Genomic DNA, 21,423 nt, shown 5'->3' on the forward strand with positions numbered 1-21,423 from the left:
CCAAGGGTAAATGGCTAGGCCCAGGGTCCCTGACTGCTCACTCACCGGGCCAAGATGCGCGCTCAGCTCCTCTGATCTGTGGGTCCCCAGGTCCCCGGGGTCAGGGTGGGCGCACTGCCAGAGGCCTGGCCCCGCTCTGACTTTTCTGGGGAGCCACCGCAAGCTCTGAGTACGGCGAAGTCACACCCTTCTTCCCTTCCTGAGTGCGGGCGGGTCTGGGCTGACGGCGCCCGATAACCTCCCCCTGCATCTGTGGGGCCCCATCAGGCCGCAGCGGAATCCCAGCCACGCCGAGTGGAGAGGTGGGCCCTCCATGACAGGAAACATGGCCCCAGATGTGCTGACTGAGCCCCTGGCCCAGGCGTGTAGCCCAGAGGACAGCGGGCTTCAGGTGGCCTCCAGGCCCCTGTCCTGTCCTCCCGGTAGGGGAAGACCACTGTGCGGACTCCCAAGTCCCTGCTCTGGCCGGCCCCCTTCCACCACAGTACCAGGTGACCTGTGGAGGCAAGAACCGACTGGTCTCTGGGCCAGCAGGGACTCCTGTGGAAACAGCCAGATTCACGCGTGGTCCAAAAGAAAGCCGGCAGCAGCCTGGAAGAAAGGCGCTCTTAGGTTCTCCTCAAGGTGGTTTCGCAACAGGGTAGCCATTCCCGAGGGGGCAGAGAAAGCTGGGGCTCCCCAGGCAGGAAGGTCTGGGAGTTTCTACCCAGGTTCAGAACCTTCTGGGCTATTCCAGGAGCAGCAAAGAATGAAGAAAGGCCCAGACTTCAGAACCAGGGAGCCCCGGATGGGAATCATGTAAACTTAGCTAAGTCACTTCGCTTTTCACGGCTCTGGATCCTTGTCTAGAGTGGACTTGGTTCACTGCCACCCTGCAGGTGAGGGGAGCCGGACCCAAGCCAGCTGCAAGGAAGACCAGAACTTCAGGCAGTGGGACCCAAGGGGCAGCACAGACAACCCCCAAAGACCACAGCCCAGCCTGGTCACTGCAAGCCCTTTATTAACAAGTTGGATTTAAAAAAAAAAAAAAAAAAGAAGAGAGAGATGTAAAAATACTTTCCTTGGAGGCCCTGAGACAGGGAGGCACTGTCAGAACTCACCTGGCCAGGGAAGGCGACCCAGCCAGAGGCAAAACGGAGATCAGGGCCCTGTCCAGGGCGCAGCTGGCCCGGGGTTCTGAGAGGGGGGACGACTCGAGCCTCAGGCAGGGAATGTGCAAACGCCGGAGGCTGTGCAGGGAGTGATGGGTCGAGGGCTTCCTTGCGGAAGCCCAGAGCACCGTGTTCCCCTGTGTGGGCAGACACGTGTGTCCACGTGAGAGTCGGTGCCTGCACGCAGCTTACATACAGAACACAGAAGGAGGGGGTCCTCCTGCACGAATGAGGGAGGAAGGAGAGGGAAGTGGGCTCATTCCAGAGCTTGAGGAATAGCTTAGAGAAGTCTCTGGAAGCCTGGGGACCAGGGGAGAGCACAGAGCCTGCTGCTCCCCGCCGGCCTCAGGAACCCAGGCCCTCCTGCCGTCGCTGGAGGACCTCGATGACACTGCTGATGCCATCCTCAGGCACCTGTGGACAGGTGGGGGAAGAAGGGGTCAGGGCCGCTCCAACTTCCTGGCCCCCTGGAACCACCTCCTGTCCCCCGCATCCTTCTGGGCCTTGGTGTCCCTCTAGGAGCCCCACTCCCAGCCTGTGGTGCTCACCAGGGCGTGGTCAAAGTTGAAGGTGCTGATGTAGTAGGCAGAGATGTCGGCCGCAGCCAAGGGCCCTGCGATCTGGGCCACGATCCCGCATTCATCTGAGGGTTGAGGAGAGATCCACATGGGTCACCCTGGTCACCCCACGGGCCCTCCCCAAGCCCCCAAACATGGGGTGCTCCTCACCGAAACCCAGAGGCTGTCCCCCGATGCGCACCATCCTCCACAGCTCTCCTGTGGAGCTGGTCAGCAGGAGGTCACTGGGGAACCTGGGGAGGCAGGGGGGCCTGGTGACTCCTGAGTCTGATGCTCCATCTCCTTCTTCCCTGGGCCTGGCTTAGGGTCAGGGGTCACATACTTTTTCTGTGTCTCTGCATCCATGACAATGGAGATGTAGCCCTCGATGAGGGAGAAGGCAAAGAACGTGATGGAGCTGGGTCCAGGATCACCAGAGGCTGCCTCTTTGGGGACACTGAGGAGGGACAGGGGGCTCAGGTACTCTATCAGGCACCCAGCCCACTCCATCTCTTCCCAGTCAGCCTCTAGACTCCTGAGCCAGCCCTCCTGTCCCTGGGCTACTTTCCTTTCTTGTCCTAGGACCCTGATCTTCTAATGGTTCCAAATGGGAACAATGACCATAGCGAACAATGTGAAGACAAAGACTAAATGCAAATGAGGCCCACCTGTGGGAGTAGAAGAGGACGTCAATGAGGGTGGTGGCGATGGCTGGCAGTGTTTCGGGGTCCAGTGTGAGGACACAGAAGCGGTTCTGAGGGCTCTGGATGGGATGCACTGTAGGGTTGGGCCCTATGGGGGGGAACCAGATGGAGAGTGAAAAAAAGGACTGTGGGCTGGGGCGCCCTCTAGTGGCTGGCCAGGGAGGGGCCTGGGCTGGGTATAGCATCCTGTTCTGCAGAAACCTGCCTTAGTTTCCCCAGCCCCAACTCCCTATCCTGTGAGGCAGGCAGTGTCAGCTATTCTCCCCACATGCACAGACACACCTGCACAAGGGCCTCAGTGAGAAGAGGAGCCCCCACCACCCGCCCAGGCTTGGGTGTAGAGGGTGCCCTCACCATGCTGAGCACGGGGAAAGCCATTGCTGGAATCATCCCTGGCAACAGCCACTGGCTCCCCGCCCACCTCTCGGTAAATGTCGAACTCCTGGGACAACGTGTGGATCACCACAGACAGGTCCCGCTCCCGCACCTGGGCCAAAGGAAGAAGGCATATCACACTGGTCCCAGGCAGCCATACCACCCTGCTCTACATTGGCACCTGCGGGAAACTCACCAAGATGAAGTCTGTCTGGTAAGTGGACAGCATCAGCACGGACACGTGGTGCTCAGCCAGCGGCGCAATGACTGAGCGGGCAATCTTGGTGACCCCAGCAGCTTGCACTGCTGCACCGCTGTGGGATGACACGTTCATCACCAGCCACGTGGCCTCAGCCACTTGCAGGAACTCAGATGGGGGCAGCTCTGCAGGCAGAGGCCACATGACCAGTCAGGGCCTGAAGGACTGGCCCCTGCCCCTGGGTTTCCCTGTTAGTGCCTTGGAGGGCTCTACCAAGGTAGGGCCAGGTCTGAGTACTGGGGCTATCTACCTCCCGCAAGTTTTGCGCCTGACACCTGCATGTATGCAAGGACTGAGATATGCTTCAGGTGTTGGCCTGCCTGGGTTCAAATACCAGCTTTTTCATTTACTTACTGTTGACCTGGTGCAAATTATTTAACTTCTGAGTCTCAGTTTCCTTATCTGTAAAATGGGATAACAGTATGTACCTCCTGACCATGCTTTGTGGGTTGAGGCTTTATACTGTGTGGGCACCACAAGAGGGCGCCAGGAGATCAGGTTGCCTGGGATATGCCCTTCTTCCTGAACAGACCTAAACTTTCCGATCCAAACTTTTCTGCAGTACAAACAGGGAAACTAAGTCCTGAAACAAAAGTTCAATGGGAGAAGGGTCAAGCCCCATTTGGCTGGCCTGAGACTCCAGGCCTGTAAGGATAGGTCACGCTGGCAGGAGCAGGAGCCAGATGTCAGCTCCAGAGGCCAGGGAGGGGCCAGGCTGGAGTTCAATCCAGATCAGGGGGCTAGGGCCAAGGTGACTGTTAATTGCCCAAGCAGGGCTAAGACCTCCCCCTACTCCAACCCCCAGGACCCTGCCCTGGGCTGGCTGCCTGCTCCTGCATTCTTTCCCCAACCCTCAGAATCCTGGAGTTCCCAGACAGCCAGGGAGGAGATGAACAGCACCAGGGAAAAAAGTCTAGGGGAAAATAATGGCTAAGGCGATACAACAGCCACAGGAACCCCTGGTTCTTGCCAGTAAGTATAACTGAGTTCCTGCTGCCAGTCGGAGCCTGCTAAGTGCCCTTCAAACACAGTCCTCATGGGACCCTATCGGATCAGAATTATAACTACCCATTTTCCATAAGAGGAAACGAACAGCTCAGAGAGGGGAAGTGACTTGCTCAAGGGCACACAGCCAGTGAGTTGAGGAATTCAAGTTGAATGCAGATCCTGCTGCCCTGAAGGCCTCAGCTCCTGAGTCACTGGACCCTCAGCATCTAGTGAGAATCTCGCGAAGAGGAGAGTGCACCATCTCTCCCCAGCCTAGCCCCCACCTTTGAAGCCCTCCTCGTCCACCATGAGCGTGTAATCCTCGGGAGTCTCCGTCAGGCTGAAGAACTTGCACCTGGTTGGGGGTGGGGAACATCTTCAGCCTGGGCTGGGAGGAGGGGGCGGGTAGACTTGGCTCCATCCGCCCAAATTACCCCTACGCCAGGAGCCCCCTGCCCCATCAAACCTCAGTTTTCTCCCAGTGGCTGTGGGGTGCGGGCCCCATGACCGGAACCGCGAATTGTTTTTCGCCTCCCAAACTCCGCAGGAGCCCCTCGCCCCTCCATTCCCGGAGGGAGGAGAGGCTCGCTTGCAGAGACAGCCCGGGGGGCATCGGACCTAGAGTCACCTACACCGGCCCCTCTGAACAGATGGGAGGCGTTTGGAAGAAGTTCCCCGCAGTCGCCAGGAAGAATTGCCCCAATCTGACACCGCTCGGAATTAAGCATTGCCCACTTTAGGCTGTTTGCGCCTTAACTGGCCCCGGATAGGCGGCGGTCCCAGGGAGGGTAAGGCCCGGCCGGATGGCGCTCGGGGGTGGGGTGGGGTGAAAGGGACCTCCCGCCCGCTCCCGTTCGCCCCCGCTCGCCTCGTGGCGACTCTAATATCCAGACCCTGTCACGGAGCGACAGTGGAGCCCACCCTAATCTGTGCCCCCGAACCCGGGCGCGCACCGGCTTCGGCGGGGCAGGAATAGCAGCTTGATGAGCGGGTGGGTGTAGAGCCAGAGACCGGAGCGGGCGAGGCTCAGCACCCGCACCCGGTGCTCTAGGATGTGCAGCTCCATCGCGGTCCGCGCGGACCCGACCCCGCCACCAGCCACCCAGACCCAGGCGGCGCCGGGGGCGGGGTGGAGGGTGGTGCCGGGGGCTTAAAGGAGCCGCCGCGCAGCCAGGTTCCACGCCGCCCGCTACGCCTCGGAACCGCCCAGCCCGGCGCAGCGTCGGGCTCCCTGATAGCCACGCCCTGCGGGACGCGCGGCCTATCCCGGGTGGCCTCACCCCCTTCTAACGCCAGGGCCTCACCACGCTCCTCCCGACCGCCGAGCCCCGCCCCGACTGACTCCGCTCCCTCAGCACTGACTTTGGGATCACCAGCTGACACCACCCCCTTCAGTCCCGTAGACCCCGCCCATGCCTCGCCCCCTCCCCGGGCTCCGCCCTTTCCGCAGGTTGCTGGGGGAACCTGAGGTAGGAAGCTTGCAGGAAGCATGAGATCGCTTCTGGTTTTCAGGCCCCCAAAATGGGTCTTATGATTGAGATCATTAAGGTTTGGAAGGGCCGCGAGGTGAATCAGGGCTTCTCTGGGGCTAGAATGCTGCCCCAAACCTCTGGAGCATGGATGGGTAGGAGTCAGCACCGCAGCCCTGGTTACTCATGATTCTCTAACAAAGTATCCACGCACCTTTCTCCCTCTTTCCTCTCATGGAAGAAATCTCCCCACCATGGTCACAGAGGTAGGAAGGGCCCCATCCACCTGCGTCATACTGTTGGGAAGGGTGTTGAAGGTGGCCACGCCTAAGGAGGCCCCTGAAGACTATGCTTGGGCCAGGAAAGCCCAAGGCTCAGACTGCAGGGTACAGGCCCATGTATCTGGGGCTCACTGGGTACTTGGGTCTCAGACCTGAGACTTGAGCCCTGCCGAGGCCTCCCAAAGCCAGCAGCCATTAAAAGAACCCATCTAGCCTGAGCATATCCAAACTTGCTTCATGCCCTAGGAGGCCCTCGGCACTCAGTGGCAGATGCCACAGGCCTGGGGCTTATTAGGACTAACTTGGGCTCATTTTGACATTAGGACTGGGCTCTGCTCAGGCCTCCTCAGGTCTAAGACCCCAAGGCTAAGCAGTCATCAGCACACCAAGGCTGGCCCAGTAGCAGGACTCAGCATGCTCTGGGGGGCGGGGGGTGGGGAGCCCTTGTCTGTCTTGAGCATCCTCAGGCCTCCGATCTGAGGCTTTGAACCAAGCAGGTTAAAGCAGGCCCACACAGGCCTCCTGCCTACTCGGGAGCCTCCACTGTAGGCGGATGAAAGCAGGGCAGTGCCTTCCCTCCCCGGGCTCTGGCTCAGTGGGTTCCTGTGGAACACTGTGCGGCCGCCACATCCTGACCTGTCCCCTGGAGGGTCAGGGGGAGGGGACTGGCCTCAAAGGCTGAGCCCCTCATTTCACTCATGGTGCAGATGTGGTGGCAAACCACAGGTGTCAGGGTTGGGAGGCAGGAAGTGATGGCCTGCCTTGACCTTCTCAGGCCTCAGTATACCCAGCTGTACCAGGACAAGACGTTCCAGGCCAAAGCTCTGAGATGCCTGAAAGCTCCTAGGGAGACTCTACTCCTCCCTCTTCTCCCCCCTCCCTCCATGGCTCAGCCTTGCTTGGTGGCCTGCCAGGAACAGCCGCTATTGTTTGACTGGAAAAGCTGCTTCCTCAGCAGAAGGGGGGCCTCTCCCAGGGACACCCTGTCCGTAACCTCACAGTCATCAGGCTGTGACCACAGAGCCTGCCTGGGCCCTAAATGTCAGCCAGGTCATCGGACACCCTGGTCAGGAGAGGTAGCTGAGGGGCTCTGGGTATAAATTTGGATGAGCCTCACCTTTCTCACTCAGCTCCTCTGTTGCCTCAGCTGTCAAATGGAGATAATAGAGCCTACCTGATCAGCTGGTGACACAACCAGCCCAACATGGCACTTAAATGACAGGTGGCCTTTTATCCAAGACCCAGCCTTCTCCCCTCTCTCCCAATGGTGACCTGGGTTATACATGTGAGGCCATTCATGGTCTGCCACCTCTGGCACCAGCACCTGACCCAGAATGAACACTCAGAACCTTATCAGGGCCACAAGTAGCATCCAGGACACGCCTTGAGGACAAAGACCCTGAAGGGATCTCCTTAAGGGCCCCCTCCCAATCAGTGATGATAGGGATCAAGGCCTGGAGAGCAGGCCCTGCTCCACCCCAGCACTGAGATTCAGTCCTCACTCTCCTGGGCTGACCTTCAACCACGGTAGGTGGTGGACAAGAGGCAGAGGGATGGGGTGAGGGAAAACGGGGACCAAGAATAAGGGCTGGCCCTGGACTTGTCATCTTCTCTGGCAAAGGTACTTCTCAAAAAGGCTCTGGTGCTTGGAAGTGGATGACAGCTCCATAGGAAGTGGAAAAGATATGCTGTGCACCAGGAGTGGAACCCCTTCCCAGTCCCTAGCTACACACCAGCTCTCTACACAAGCCTGTTTATTTCTGTACAAAAAACCCATGTTTCTATTTTACACAAAGAACACCCCACCCACTCCCTTAATGTCAGCCCTAGTCCTGGGGAACAGTAGGATTCCCCTTAGGAGAAGGCCCTCACTTCTGCCTGCCTCAGCTGGGCTGGCCTGAGCTCCACTCTGGAAAAAATAAATAAGGAGGCTCAGGCAGAATCTGTGCTGGGCCAGCCAGACTCTCTGCACCCAGTGGTCGGGCAGCTGAGCCCTCAGAGGGTGGGCAGGTCCTGGAGTGTCAGTCCATGAACCATGGAGGTATGTGGAGACCCCGCCCTGGAGGCCTGAGATGCCAGGGTTACAAGTAGGTGTCCTCACTCTCCTGTGATGTCAGACTCTCCTGGGAGCGGTGGTGGGCTGAATCCAGGGGAGCTGAGTCCCGAGGGACTGGGGCTAGGTGGACTGGGTCTTTCAGGGGCACATCCTGTGGGGGACATGCATCTCCTGCAGCGGCTGCCACCTTGGCTTGAGTTGGCATCGGGGTCTTGTCCAGCTGCCCACTCGCCTTCTCCTGATTCTGCTGCTCCTTCTGCTCCTTCTGAATCTGCTTGGATGGCTTTGGTTTGCCTTTGAAGCCAGGGACTAGGGCATCTGGGGGCAGGCGGATAGATGGTGAAGGTTGCAGAGTGGGTCGAGGGCCTGGCTCTGCCTCCAGGATGGCCTTGGCACCATGCAGCCTAGGCGGGGGGCGGCACTGCAGTTCACCCCGGGTCTCCTGCCAGCGCCGTAGTTGGATGAGGTGCTCACGCTCAATCTGGCGCTCCGTCACTGGCAACTCTACCACCTGTGGGAGCAGTGATAGGCAGGTGGGCACCAGGAAGAAACTTCCTCCTTCCTCCCAGCCCAGGCACCCCCCTCTGCCTTAGAGTCCCCCAGTCCTGGTCACTAAAGTCTGACCATAGGAAGGATAAAGGTCTGGTCCCTGTGGTGGTCACAAGTCTCCTAGTAGTGGTGAGCCAGGCCCTTGAGACCCACTCCCTCAGAGGAGAAAGCTGCCCACAACTCATGGCTCCATTCACCTAGCTATATGTCACCTAATTATAGCCTCCAAGAGACAAAAATCCACAAAAGACAGAAAAAAAGGAAATTAAAGCCAAGCTCATGGATATGGTACCAGGGAGGAAGAGAGGGTGACGGGTTGTAGCTCCTCTCATTCCCAAGTGGTTCAGAACAGGGAAAGCCCCACAAACTTAGACCTCTCTGTACCCCTTCTTCTCGTTGATAGAAGGATGAGGTCTACCCACACCATGCTGGGCTGCTGAACACTGAGCCTGGCATCAGTGACCCACTATCAGGCGCAAAGGGTTACCAGGCTCCCCTCCAAAGGGCCCACACATCCCCCCCGCCCCAGTGGTGAGAGGAAGGTATGGGCCTCACCTCCTGGACCAGAAAGGCTTCCTGCATGATCTTGGGACTGAGACTTCGCAGCCGCTCGATAGTCTCGTACTGGCCCTGGCAGGCCTTGAGCTTCTCCGGGGAGCCCAGCGCTTGCTTCAGTAGCACCAACCCCACCCGGAAGATGATCTTGACTCCTGTAATCGGGGGGGCGTGGGCAGTGAGTACCAGGGGGCCTTCAGAGACCTTCTCTGACAAGAGAGGCTCCCCTATGGGCTGGGCTGGGCTGGGGGCAGGGGGCTGCTCCCTGGAGCTCAGCCCAGTACCTTCGCAGAAGAACATGTCCCAGACACGCAGCACAGAGCTCCAGGGTAGGGTGCGGGCAAAGGCACACATGAACCACTCTGTCATGTAGAGCAGGGGGTCAATCTTCTGCCGGCTGAGGTGCTTGTGGGCCACGGGGGACACCTTCTGCAGCAGCGAGAAGAGGATCTCCCCATCCAGCTGGATTGCCTCCTGAGGGGAGAGTGAAGTCATGACCACAGGCCCGCACCAACCAAGGCAGGGACCTCACCCAGCCACCAGCACCAGGCAAGCATTCATTCATTCCTCAGGTGGCTTCCTGCCTGCAGGGAGCCAGCCTCACGCTAGGTTACGGAATACAATGATGAGCCCACAGAGAGTCCCCTTTATGAGCATGTAGTGAAAAGAGGTAGATAGACATGAGTCACAGGAGCAAAAAACCTAGGGAGAGTGGGAGGGGGACTAAGTGCCCAGAACATGGCAGGAACAGGAATATTGAGTGGTGTGTGCCTGATGTCCTTTTTGTCAGGGTCAAGGAAAGCTCCCTGAGGGCAGTAAGATGAGGGAAAGGAGTTGCCAGAGGAAGGAAGGGAAGGAAAGGGGCAGAGGTTTAAGTCTATGCCAAGGCCAAGGTAGGGAAGAACTTGGTGCACTAGAGAAAACATGATCCTGCCAAGTAGCCAGATGGCTGAAGGCTGAAATGGAAACAAGTGTGGAATTGATGATGCTGGAGCCTGGGAGACCTGACCCTGGCTGGCCTGGGGACTTCAGCTTGAAAGCACAGAAGAAAGAAAGAAGGCTAGGAAGCATTCAAGCAAGGGCTGGAGTGCCTGTGGAGAGAAAAGTCCTGGAGATGCCACCAAAGGTGTCCAGCCTGGGGCAGGTCCCAGGCCAGGTCCTGGGCCCAGCAAGCACTCACCAGTTTCTCACTGTAGTAGCCAGGGAGGTACTTCTCACAGATCTGCACCAAGCACCAGAACGCTTGCTGTGGGCAAAAGAGATGTAAAGCCTTGCTGTTGGGTGTTCCTTGCCCACCCACTTGCTCGCCCAGGGCCTGGTGGTACCTCAGCAGGCATGTGCATGAGCAGAACAGCAGCAATGGGTGCCTGGGCCTGGCAGTAGCCTTCCTCAGGTCGGTACAGCGTGTAGGCCTTCAGCACACGGAATAGGTCCTGCTGGCTGTGGAAAGGCCAAGCATTGCAGGAATGACAGGTATGACTCTGATACCCACTGCCCTCACCTCTGCCCAACTAGACCAGACTTGTCTAAGGATTTGTACTTCTCTGGAGAGGGGATGAGATCTGACTGTGGTCACTAAGGGGTCAGTCTCCAACTGTAGCACATGAACTCTCATATGACCAGGGGATGGAGGAAGAGAGGTGCTTCCCCCATTTGACAGGTGAGAGCAGAGCCTCAAAAGAGAAAGCACTGGGGCAAGGCCAAGGCAGGATGCCAGATACAGGGTCAAGATGTGTTGGGGGCTAGAAGTATGGGCCCCTCACCCAGAAGCTGTGGCATCTCAGCCAACCCACTCTGTTCCAGGGGTTTGTCTTGGTGTCCTGGCCTGCCACTTCTCTCCCTTCCTACATACCCTCTGCTCACCCTGCTATCTCTAACTGTCTTTCTCCCCACTAAAACCTGTTTCTAGGAAACAATCAGGCTGGACAAGGGCTTCCCTCTGGGGAGTAAATAATGAAAGTTACCCCAGAGGTAAGAAGAGATGCCAAGAGGACCCATTAAACTCAAAGCAAAGAAGGAAAACAAAAAAGTGGAATTCCGGCCCTGGCTGGTGAGGCTCAGTTGGTTGAGCACTGGCCTGTGAACTGAAAGGTCGCCTGTTCAATTCCCAGTCAGGGCACATGGCTGGGTTGTGGGCCACGTCCCCAGTTGGGGGGTTCTCACACACATTGATGTTTCTCTCCTCCCTCCCATGCCCTCGCCCTTAAATAAATAAATAAATAAATAAACAAAATCTTAAAAGTGGAGTTCAGGGTCCCTAACTCCTGAGCCCCCTAGATACCTCCAAATGCATTTACCTCCTCTGACTTCTCAGGGACAGGGCCTAAAGCCATCAACAGACTACCACGCCCAGGCTGCTCACCCATGGCCCCCCCGGGACACAAACATCTCATGGAAAGGGAACTGCCGGTGCAGGTCACGCTCAATCACGTCCAGCCACTTGGAGTCCCCAGGGGACATATCCAGCTCCTAGAAGCAAGGTTGAGAGAATATACTAGGAGTTAGGGATGGCTAGAAGGATAAAACTATCCCAGGTATTAGAGGAGGCCCTACCAGGGGCAGTGCCCACCCAATCCGATCATGAACCAGGCCTTCCAGAGATAGGCCAGGAAGTCCAGGTGGAAAAGCCTGGGCAGAGCAAAGAAGCAAGGGTAAAGGAGGGCCCTGCAAATCCTGAGTGGTAATCTTGGCCCCAGGAAGACCTGTATGGGTAAGAATGTCCACTATAGCTGTAGCTGGAAATAACTTACAGAAATTTCTTTTAGGACTCACCTTATGTCACACCCCTAAGATGGAAGGCTACCATAAAAGTCCTATCATTACACTGTTCACAGATGAGGGAGAAGTGATTTGCCCAAGGCCTTGTAGTTAGAAAAACAATGGAGCTGGCCTGGAAGGTAGGTTGACTCGGAGCCATCAGTCCCAACTCTTTGGCTACCTGTCTCCCTGTGCTAGTGGTGTGGCCTATTCAGGAAGTGTGAGTGTGAGTGTGTGAGTGTGTGAGTGTGTGAGTGTGTGAGTGTATGTGTGTGTGTGTGTGGTCTACACACAGTGCTGTCTGGAAGGACATGACATTTGTCAAACCATTAACCTCATAGCCATCTCTGTGTGTTAAGATTTCAACAAAGTTTAACCACTTTCTTTGAATTTCCGTGAACATTTTCAGCATGAATACCATTTATGAACACAAAGTACAGTTTACCCTTGAACAGTGCAACTTTGAACTGCTAGACTGCAGGGGTCCAAATATATGTAAGTTTTTTAAAATGTATTTTAAAATTATACTTGGCATGCAGTACTATACCCATTTCAAGTATGCAACTTAGCAGACATGTATATACCTCACAAAGTGATCACCTCAGTAAGTGTAGTACCCATCTGATACCATGCATAAAATTGCAACATTATTGACTATATTCCCTATGCTGTACTTTATATCCGTGACTATTCTGTAATGGCCAATTTGTATTTCCTAATCCCTTACCTTTTCATCCATCCCCTATTCCCTCCCATCTGGCAACAATCAGTTTGTTCTCTGTATCTATGGGTTTGTGTCTGTTTCACTGTTTGTTCATTTGTTTTGTTTCTTAGATTTGACATATCAGTGAAATAATACGGTATTTGTCTTTCTCTGTCCGACTTATTTCACTTGACAAAATGCCCTCTAGGTCCATCCATATTGTCATAAATGGCAAGATTTCACTCTTTTTATGGCCAACAACTATTCCATTGTACATATGTACCACATCCCCTTTATATCTTTTTGTCTATCAGTGAACACCAAGGTTGCTTCCATACCTTGCCTATTATAAATAATGCTTCAGTGAACATAGGGATGCATGGATCTTCACAAATTGGTGTTTTCAATATATGCAGATTTTTTAAACCCTTATATAAGTGCACTCACACAACTCAAGCCCGTATTGTTCAAGAGTCAACTGCAGAGGGCCAACTTAAGTTATAGGTGGACTTTTCAACTGATGGGGAGTCAGCACCGCTCACTCCCACCTTGTTCAAGTGTCAACTTTATGCCTTGGTCGGGTGGCTCAGTTGGTTGGAGCACTGTCTGTGCATCAAAAAGGTTGCAGGTTCAACCCCGGTCAGGGTGCGTACATGAGGCAACCAATCAATCTTTCTTTTTTCTTCTCTTTTCTTTCCTCCCTCCCTTCCTTTCTTTCTCTCTCCCTCCCTCTCCCACCCTCTCTTTCTTTTTTTTTTCTTTCTTTCTCTCTCTCGAAACTCAATAAATATATCCAAGGGTGAGGATTTTTTTAAGAAGTCACCCTGGCTGGCATAGCTCAGTGGATTGAGCATGGGCCTGTGAAGCAAAGGGTCACTGGTTCGATTCCCAGTCAGGGCACATGCGTGGGTTGCAGATCAGGTCCCCAGTGGGGGACACATGAGAGGCAACCGCACATTGATGTTTCTCTCCTACTCTTTCTCCTTCTTGTCCTCTCTCTCTAAAAATAAATAAATAAAATATTTTTTTTAAAAAGTCAACTGTACTACATAAAAAAAATAATTTTTTGGTCATTTGAAATATTCTATATCTTGATCTGCATGTTAGGTACATGCATATTATTTGTCAAAACTCACTGAACTACACACTTAAGATCTGTGCATTTTAGTCTATGTATATTCATACCTCAACTTTAAATGAAGAAAAATTTGCCTTGGCTGGTGTGGCTCAGTGGACTGAGTGCTGGCCTGTGAACCAAAGGGAACTGAACCAGTCCAATTCCCAGTCAGGGCATATGCCTGGGGTGCAGGCCAGGTTCCCAGCTGGGGGACATGTGAGAGGCGACCAATTGACGTATCTCTCGCACATCAATGTTCCTCTACCTCTCTTTCTCCTTCTCTCCCCCCGCAATAATAAATAAATAAAATCTTTAAAAAAAAAAAAGGAAGAAAACCAACAAAAAAGGAAATCTAGAGGGCTGATCCGGGAAGCAGACTAAACACACGTTGTCCATTGTCCACAGGGCTGGGGCAGCATCAGAGAAGGCCCCCAGGAGGAAGGCTTGGTCCTCAGCAGACACACCAAGTGAGCGCAGGCACGGGCTTGGGCCCTGACTGGCAGGTAACTTCATACGAGCCCTTTCCCCCTGGTGGAGATATTCCAGCAGTGGGACTAAAGGACCTGGGGTACCAGGTAACTTAATATGTGAGAGTAAGCACTGAGAGAAAAAGCTGATGGAGTAGTCAAGGCTGGAGTGTGGCAGGAGGAGCCAGGGGCTTTCAAAGAAGACTCTTGAGCAGGCACACAGTTGAAGAGGTAGGTGTGCAACCTCTGGAGCCCCACACACCCTTAAGACTAGGGCCTGTTTGTGTCCTATGCACCCCTAAGTCAGGTCAAGGGCTGGGTACTGAGTACAATGCAGGTTTGCTTTTGTCAGAAAGGGGAGAAAGGCCCCACAAATTCTCCTGAGGGTTCCCTTGAGGTGGGGACCTCAGAACCCCAAAAGTCAGTTCCTAGGATGTGCTCTCCTGGTACTTCAGCAGCCCAAGGTGCTTAACCACACACAAGCGGGTAAAAAATGAAAACACTGTAGCTGAAGGACCTGTAGGGAGAAAGGCTGCTGAGAGTAAAAGGCAGGTGTATGTCGCTGGCAGATGGTGCTGCTACTGCAGCCTCCAAGAGAGCCTGAAGGCACTGGTGCCATCATGAGGTGAAGCCAGAGAAGAAAACTAGGTAAGAAATGAGTGGAAGGTGCTGTCCAAGACAAGAGGAAGAAAGAGTAAGTGCAGGAGAGGCTCTGTCTTAGAGCTACCAGGTACTGTAGCACCTGCCCTGACAGCTGAGGTTGGGGTTGGCCACTTCAGTCTGCATGGGAGCATAGAAACAAGTATGTGCTGCTACCAGCAGCCCCCTCACCATACCTCTGCTCTGGGCTCATGTGCCCTCAGCAGCCAGAAGGAGCCTAACATCCTTGTCTATTTCCTCTGTGTCATTCATAGGCAAAGCCCTTCCAGGTGTGCCCATAAACCACTGTTCCAGCCCCTAGGACTGTCTCAGGACATCCTGAAGACCTTTACTTCAGGGCATCCTGAAGACCGTTCTTGGCAAATCTACCTCCTTCCACAAGCAACCTTCAAGACTCCACAGGGGTGGCCCATTCCTCTCCCGACACACCACTCAGTACACACAGCTCTGTGCTCTGCTGTTCACACATGATGCATTCACATTTGCTAACAGGAGGCTGGCCAGGCTGCCCAAGCTCTTAGCTCTCATGCTATATTCTGGCAGCCGAAAGTAAGCTATGGACTTAGGTGGGGCTCCCACCCCTCAGCCTCCCTCTCTGCCCAGGGTGTAGCCCCATGAAATGGAAGATATGTTGTCACTGGGACGAAGACTCTGAAATTGAGAGGCTGCTTGAGTGGGGTCTGTCCAGTCCTAATGCCCTAATTCAGAGCTGCCTCCAGGCAGACACACTCTACCAGACTCCCTGACTTCCAGCACCAAGTACTGCCAGCAAACAGCTCTCACCCTCTCTAGGTCGATAGCAGAAACTCTAGGCTGCCCTGCTTCACCCACCCTTGTCTAGGAATGGTGTTCACTGAATCATGAAGTATGCAAACAAAGAGCTGGTGGTTCACAGCTTTCTCGCTGTCTTTCTGTTATCAGTTCCAAGAGCCTGGGAGAAAGCTCGAGGCCAAGTCCAGTAGGTAAGCCGGAGCAACCCCAGGGAAGCCAAATGCCTCCCATAGTTTCCCTAAGAGAGCATGCTAGAGAAGCTGCCCAGCCCAGGGAAGCCCAAGAAGCCCCATGAATGGAGGACAGAGTGGCCACTAACTGGCTTCTGACTCCTAAGGATATGATATAGTTTGGCTTTGCCACACCCTGGGCTAATAATCCCATAAGCAATACAGGTGAACTGTGTCTGGCCAAGCATGAATGAGAAGAGAGAAAGAGTAGTGGATGGGAGGCCAGGAAGTGTTGAGGACTCTGTGGCCCTACTAGGCAGACTCCCAAAGGCCCTAAGCACAGGGCCCCAGGCATTCAGGGAAGTGGTCTGAGTGTCCCTTCCTCATGAAGAGCTGAGAGGTGGCCCCCTGAACACAAGAAAGCAAACCTGAGTGATTGTCAAGAGAAAAGGCTAGAATGGACAGTTAGGTACTTCATGCGCAGTTCCATCCATTGCTCATACTGCTGAGGTCCAGGTGGACACACGGAGGATCACTGTCAAGAGGAGGATGCCAGGAGATGTAGAAGGAGCAAGAGAGTGAAGGGCAACTCACATCAAACTTTCCAGGGTTCTGCTGTAGCTTCACCTTGCCTCCTGACAGGTACTGCCAAGCACGGCCCCGCAGAGAAGGTGGGATACCCTTCTGGCACCGCAGACGGATCTGAAAGTCAAAAGGAGGGCCGTGCCAATGTGTCCACCCAGGCAGCTCCCCTAGAGGCTGTGTGCCAGCCCAGCCCCTCTGCTGGTGCATGGCAGGCCTTTGGTGAACACATTAGCAAGAGAAGAAAAGGGGAGAAAAGATGACTTTCCTACTATTGCTATGATGCAGATCCTATGACTGGGGGTGTGTGTGAGTGCAATTAAATGTGCTGCCAGCAGGTGATGGCAGAGTCCTTACATCCCTTGGTCCAGTGACAATGCAGGTATTACTGAGGTCTACAACAGGTTTCTGAATCCTGAGCAACATTTTCTGAATCAAAATGAAACAATACAAGTTGGAGGAGCCCCACAGGATGTCACCAGGAAGGGATCCACATGGTGCGGGGCACAGCTTTAGCCATAGGAAGGGTAGCTCGTGAAATGACCAAAAAAGTGGCCCAGCCACTTTCATGGCGGTCTTTGTTTAAGAGGCCATGTAGTAGGACACGGCCAGCCTAGAGAGGAGAAATTTCAACACAACTCAGAGGGAAGATGGGAGCCGATCAAAATGGCTTCCTCTTTGTTCTGATCAAGAAACCCCCCTCTTGTCTGCCCTCCCTAGTCCTGAGTTCCCATGATCACTAGCCTGGGGCAGAGGCAGCTGGTCTGGGAGCTAAAATGTCATAGGTCTTTCCCTCATCATTCACAGACTGGTAGAGGTGAGGGAGAAAGTGTTTTGGGTAGCTCATGACCTACAGCCAATGCTCAATTCATATATAACTATTTTTATCAGAAAAAAAGACTTCCATCACTTATCGGCCTTTTGGCTAAAATCAAGCATAGCTATCCGTTCTTGTCAGCTTAACATCTGATACATCCTCCATCTGAGGACCATGTGTTAAATGGATTTTTGGAGCAGGGAGATAGAATAGGACCTTGCTCGGCATCAACCTGGTATTGCAGTACCTCCGGGAATGGTGTACCTCTTTGGGGACAAAAAGAGAGAGAGAGAGAGAGAGAGAAAGAAAAAGAAAAGAAAAAAAGGCTTCCAATGCCAAAATCCAGTGTGAAAAACCATAGTCTTTTACAAATGGGGAAAATGAGGCAAAGAGTAGGAAAAATATTAAGGTCACACCATCAGAGGTGACTGAACAGTAGAGGACCTCACTAACTCCTAGCTACACTACACAGGCTAGAGGGATCCAGTCCCATGCCCCTCCACTGGCCTCTCAGAGCCAGGCAGAGAAGCAAGCTCCCCCTGGGATGAAGACTGAATGAGGCTCTGAGGCAGCTGCCCTGATTGTCCTCCTTGACCTCAAGGCTAAGGGTCAAGAAGGGTGAGAATGGGGGTGGGAGAATTGACACTCCCCTCAACCCCTATACTAAGCAGCCTGGCCTAGGATGAAACAGATGGGAGCTCAGGGCAGTAGGGAGAGCACCTGGGTGTGCGTTTGCATCCAGCACTGAGCCAAGCATTTCTCATTAATAGTAAGATCAGAATGACAATACCTAAGATTCTATTAGAATGGGGGAAAAATATGCCTAGCAGTCTGTCTTCAATAAATGATGGCTTTCTTTCCATGCCTCCACCCCAGGAGGATGCCTGACAGAAAAAACTCAGGGTCTTGGGCTCATACCTAATTTCCCCTCACCTGGAAACCCCCTCAAACAGTCCCACTGCAAAGTCTCAGAGGAGGGAACACAGAAAGCGCAGCTTCCTGATGATCAGCACAAACAAGAGAAAATTTTCCAAGGGTCAGAAAGAGTCAAGAACCAGGAAGGAGACAAGCAGAGACTGAGGGCAGTGGGGGAAGAGCAGAGTGACTGGTCACAGGAGCCAAACTTAAGCTTCTGAGACTGTCTGCAAAGTGGGGAGGGTACGGGAGCGGAAGGGAACTGCCCCAGGCTCTGGGAGCAGGGAGCAGTTTCCCACTGCTGTGGGACAAGGGTCTCCTTAAGGAAGCCACTTGGTCTGGGCAGGTTTTGGCAAAGGGATGCAGTATGGGCTAGAGTCACAAGCCCTTTGGGCTCCCCTCAGGGTCAAGCTCAGTCAGACCAGGCCCCACATCAGCAGAGCCCTATCATACTTGGCCTGCCCCAAGAGAGCCCAGGAATACCTTTAGTCCACTAAGGTTCTCAAAGAAGCCATGACCTCAGTCAGGGTCAGGGCTGGGGAATGAAATCCAGGAGTTCAGCTAGCTTTTTACACTCTGGCTGTAGAATTCTCCTCAGTGCAGAGATAATCTCCACATTCCTGCCTTAGGAAGAAGGCAATAGTGGGGATTAGTAAGGAAAGCATAAGAGATTATCATTCTCTGAGGCAGTGCCTTGGGAAAGGAGGTCTCTGACATTGAGAGTGAGGCCACACTCTCACCCTACCAGCTTAATTCAGAGTGCTTGAGCAGAGTCCTATAGGAGAAGATAGCATTTCAGCCATAGGGCTGGGCCCCTCTCCTGGGGATTTGGGATAAGCCCAGAAGTGTTGGGTCTGCACACACTTCCCGAAACAGGTATTATCCTTCCTGTGCCATGACTTCCTCACCACAGGGAGAGCCCAACTCTGCACAGCCAAGCAGGAAAAGCTCATGGGGCCAGTGTGACCACTTGCTGAGGAGGCTAGTGCAGAGCAGAGGGTTACAGCCTCTGGGTAGGGTGGGATGAAGCCTCTTGTGGTGGCCCTCAGCCTCTAACCACACTGCCAGAGAAGCAAAGGGGAAGAGGAAGTGGTGCTGGTTGCTGTGCTGAGAGGAGCTCCCCAAGGCACCCCTCTGGAATCCCCATTTGCAAGGGAGGCTGTGGCAAGAAAGTCAGAGCCACTAGTCACCACGAACGAAAGACAGTGGAGAGAGAGCTGAAGTTCAGGGTAAGAGCTGAAGGGTGAGAAGGCAGGAAAACATACCCCAGAGTCAGAGCCCAGGTCTGCTCCTCTCTTCCCATGAGCACAGGGCTTTACAGTCACCACCTCATAGGAGCCTTGAAACAGGATTGTCATTCCCAATTGATGAGGGAATAGGAGGCTAAGGGTGAAGTGACTCACCCCAAGTTAGCCACAGGCAGGAAGAGAGGAAGGCAGTGGGGTGGGGTCCAATCCTATACCTGACCTTTGATCCTGAGCTTTCTGCTAGGCCCTGCAGCTAGCTGGGCCAGCCTAAACCACACCAGTGTGTCAGCTGAAGACAACGAGCCAGAAAGTTTGCTCTCTGTCCTGGGAACTTGTGCAGAGAGACCCCAGCTGTGAGGCTCTGGGCAGGCCTCCACTAGGCTAGGGAGTAACTGAACCCTGCTGAGGTGGCCAAGGGCATCAACACTCATACATGAGTGGTGGTCAAGGCCATTCCTGCTGGGCAATAGAATTGGTGTGTAAAGACAGCCAGACTAGAAAAGGCCCACTCATGTTTTCATTTTTATAAGACTATTAAACTGTGAGATTATTTTTCTTTCTTTTTGCTTTGGCCAGGAGGCAAGAGAAAACTGATTAAATTAATCTAGAGGGTGAAGAAATCCCCCTTATTGTGGCGGTGAAGAGTATAGGCACTAAAATTATTAGACAACTGGGTTCAAATTTTGATATGGAGGTCATCTGTAAACTGGGGATACTACTACTGCCAGCCTGACTAGGTTATTATAGGATTATCCAGGTCAAGTGCCCAGCGCATGGCAAATGTTTGACACATGTTAGCTATTATGAGTATTATAAAGTCCTGCTTGATGGGTAAGCAGCAGTGAAGACTTCCTCAGGAAGGAATGAAGGAAAGCTGCCTATAAGGGCTTCTGCCTATAAGAGCATCTTTGAAGTTTGCCCCTAGGACAAAGTTTGCATGAGTTTGAAGTCATGTGGGAAAACCAAGTGAAGGCTGGACCCTGGCCTCCAAACAGCTTCTGTTCCCATTTCAGAACTGGTAGATGGGGCATACCTACAGCAACTGGCAGTTGGAAAAGCCCCTACTGCTCTAAGCTGATATAGTTCCTCCCTCTCCCTCTTCCTCTTCCTCCCCAGGCTACCAACTCCCTACCCAAAGCCCAAAGCTAGGCCCCTCACCTTTTTGTGCTTCTTGGCCATCCACTTGTCCCAGTTGTTAAGCATGTCCAGCCACTTGGACTCCCTCTGCCTCAGCACCTCCAGGGGGACTTCCTCCAGCCTACGGAGCAGAGGGCAGGGTGATCAGAAGTGCCAAGAGAAGCAAAGGCCTTGGCTTAGGCCCTAGCCACCAGTCCAGTCAGTCGTCCTTTCCCTCTGCCCTCCACACCTGCTGTTCCCTCTGGGGCTGCTAACCCATGAACACCCTAACACAGATGAGAAGAAACTCTGCCCCCTCCCTGAAAGGCACAGGCCAGAGAGACAGCAGATTTAAGTGCCCACTCCCGCAGTGTGTCAAGGGGCCAAGGGTTACAATGTCTTTCTGAGACAGAGGCCTGAGTGTCTGTCATCTGTACATCAAAGCACAGCATTCCTTTACTGGATCCATCTTGATAAATAAGCCTCTTCAGAGGGCCTACATGCAAGGTGCAGAGTTAGATGAAAAAACCAGTCGAACAAGTAGAGAAATAACATAATCACCTCTTCACTTGAGCAAAACTAGTTACTCATAGTTTCCCCAATTACACACTGGCCCTTCCCCACTTTTCAAACTTTGCTCATGCCAGTCCCTGTGCTGGAACACCCTCCAAGTTGTCTCTACCAATCAAAATCCTACAAACACATCAAATCCCCATCAAATACTACCTATATTTGTACATCTACTAACTGAGCAGCTATCACACTATGTCGGCATTGTTCTAGGGCTAGGGCCTCTGGGCAGGCCATGGGGAAGCACTCCTGTGCCCAGAACAAAGTCCTAGACCTCATGGTATTCACATTCTACTGGCACTGAACGCTCACTAGAGCTGGTGGGGAAAACACCTCAGCACAGCGACCCACTCCAAGCAGGCAGATGGGCACCAAAGCAGCTGAGGCAAGCTGAGGCGGGAATCCCTGGCTTTGCCAGAGTGTATACTTCAAGTGAATCAGTTTCCTCTAAGGAATGAGTCACCAAGAATTCACAAATTCATGCTTTACTATTTAGCCTGCCGAGCAATATCAGTAAAACAACAAGAATATCTCATACGTACAGTCTGTTTAAAGTTATTTTTAAAGTGGTGGATTATGTATTTTTTA

General features: G+C 53.5%; 2 protein-coding genes and 1 pseudogene across 2 annotated transcripts in view; 1 reads left to right on the forward strand and 2 right to left on the reverse strand.

Annotated features, from left to right (window-relative positions):
• Positions 1-1,028: 1,028 nt before the first annotated feature.
• On the reverse strand, positions 1,029-5,240 carry CASTOR1 (cytosolic arginine sensor for mTORC1 subunit 1). Its single transcript, XM_037052496.1, has 9 exons — positions 4,987-5,240; positions 4,318-4,388; positions 2,984-3,171; positions 2,767-2,899; positions 2,377-2,500; positions 2,052-2,165; positions 1,880-1,962; positions 1,700-1,794; positions 1,029-1,565 (listed from the first exon to the last, which is right to left on the reverse strand). The coding sequence occupies exons 1-9, from the start codon at positions 5,097-5,099 to the stop codon at positions 1,497-1,499; spliced, it is 990 nt and encodes a 329-aa protein (XP_036908391.1). The 5' UTR covers positions 5,100-5,240; the 3' UTR covers positions 1,029-1,496.
• A 2,280-nt stretch (positions 5,241-7,520) lies between these two features.
• Positions 7,521-21,423, reverse strand: part of TBC1D10A (TBC1 domain family member 10A) — a 30,569-nt gene continuing 16,666 nt past the window's right edge. Inside the window, exons 2-9 of the mRNA XM_037052497.1 lie at positions 20,308-20,407; positions 16,183-16,290; positions 11,306-11,412; positions 10,269-10,383; positions 10,124-10,189; positions 9,228-9,417; positions 8,944-9,098; positions 7,521-8,350 (exon numbers count right to left, since the gene is read on the reverse strand). Coding sequence (XP_036908392.1) covers positions 7,865-8,350; positions 8,944-9,098; positions 9,228-9,417; positions 10,124-10,189; positions 10,269-10,383; positions 11,306-11,412; positions 16,183-16,290; positions 20,308-20,407 — 1,327 coding nt within the window. The 3' untranslated portion in view covers positions 7,521-7,864. The remainder of the gene's footprint in view (positions 8,351-8,943; positions 9,099-9,227; positions 9,418-10,123; positions 10,190-10,268; positions 10,384-11,305; positions 11,413-16,182; positions 16,291-20,307; positions 20,408-21,423) is intronic.
• On the forward strand, positions 17,076-17,256 carry LOC118991359 (uncharacterized; annotated as a pseudogene).

This window comes from Sturnira hondurensis, unplaced genomic scaffold (genome assembly GCF_014824575.4).
Source record: "Sturnira hondurensis isolate 20B ecotype Veracruz unplaced genomic scaffold, ASM1482457v3 Scaffold0007406, whole genome shotgun sequence".
Classification (NCBI taxonomy): domain Eukaryota; kingdom Metazoa; phylum Chordata; class Mammalia; order Chiroptera; family Phyllostomidae; genus Sturnira; species Sturnira hondurensis.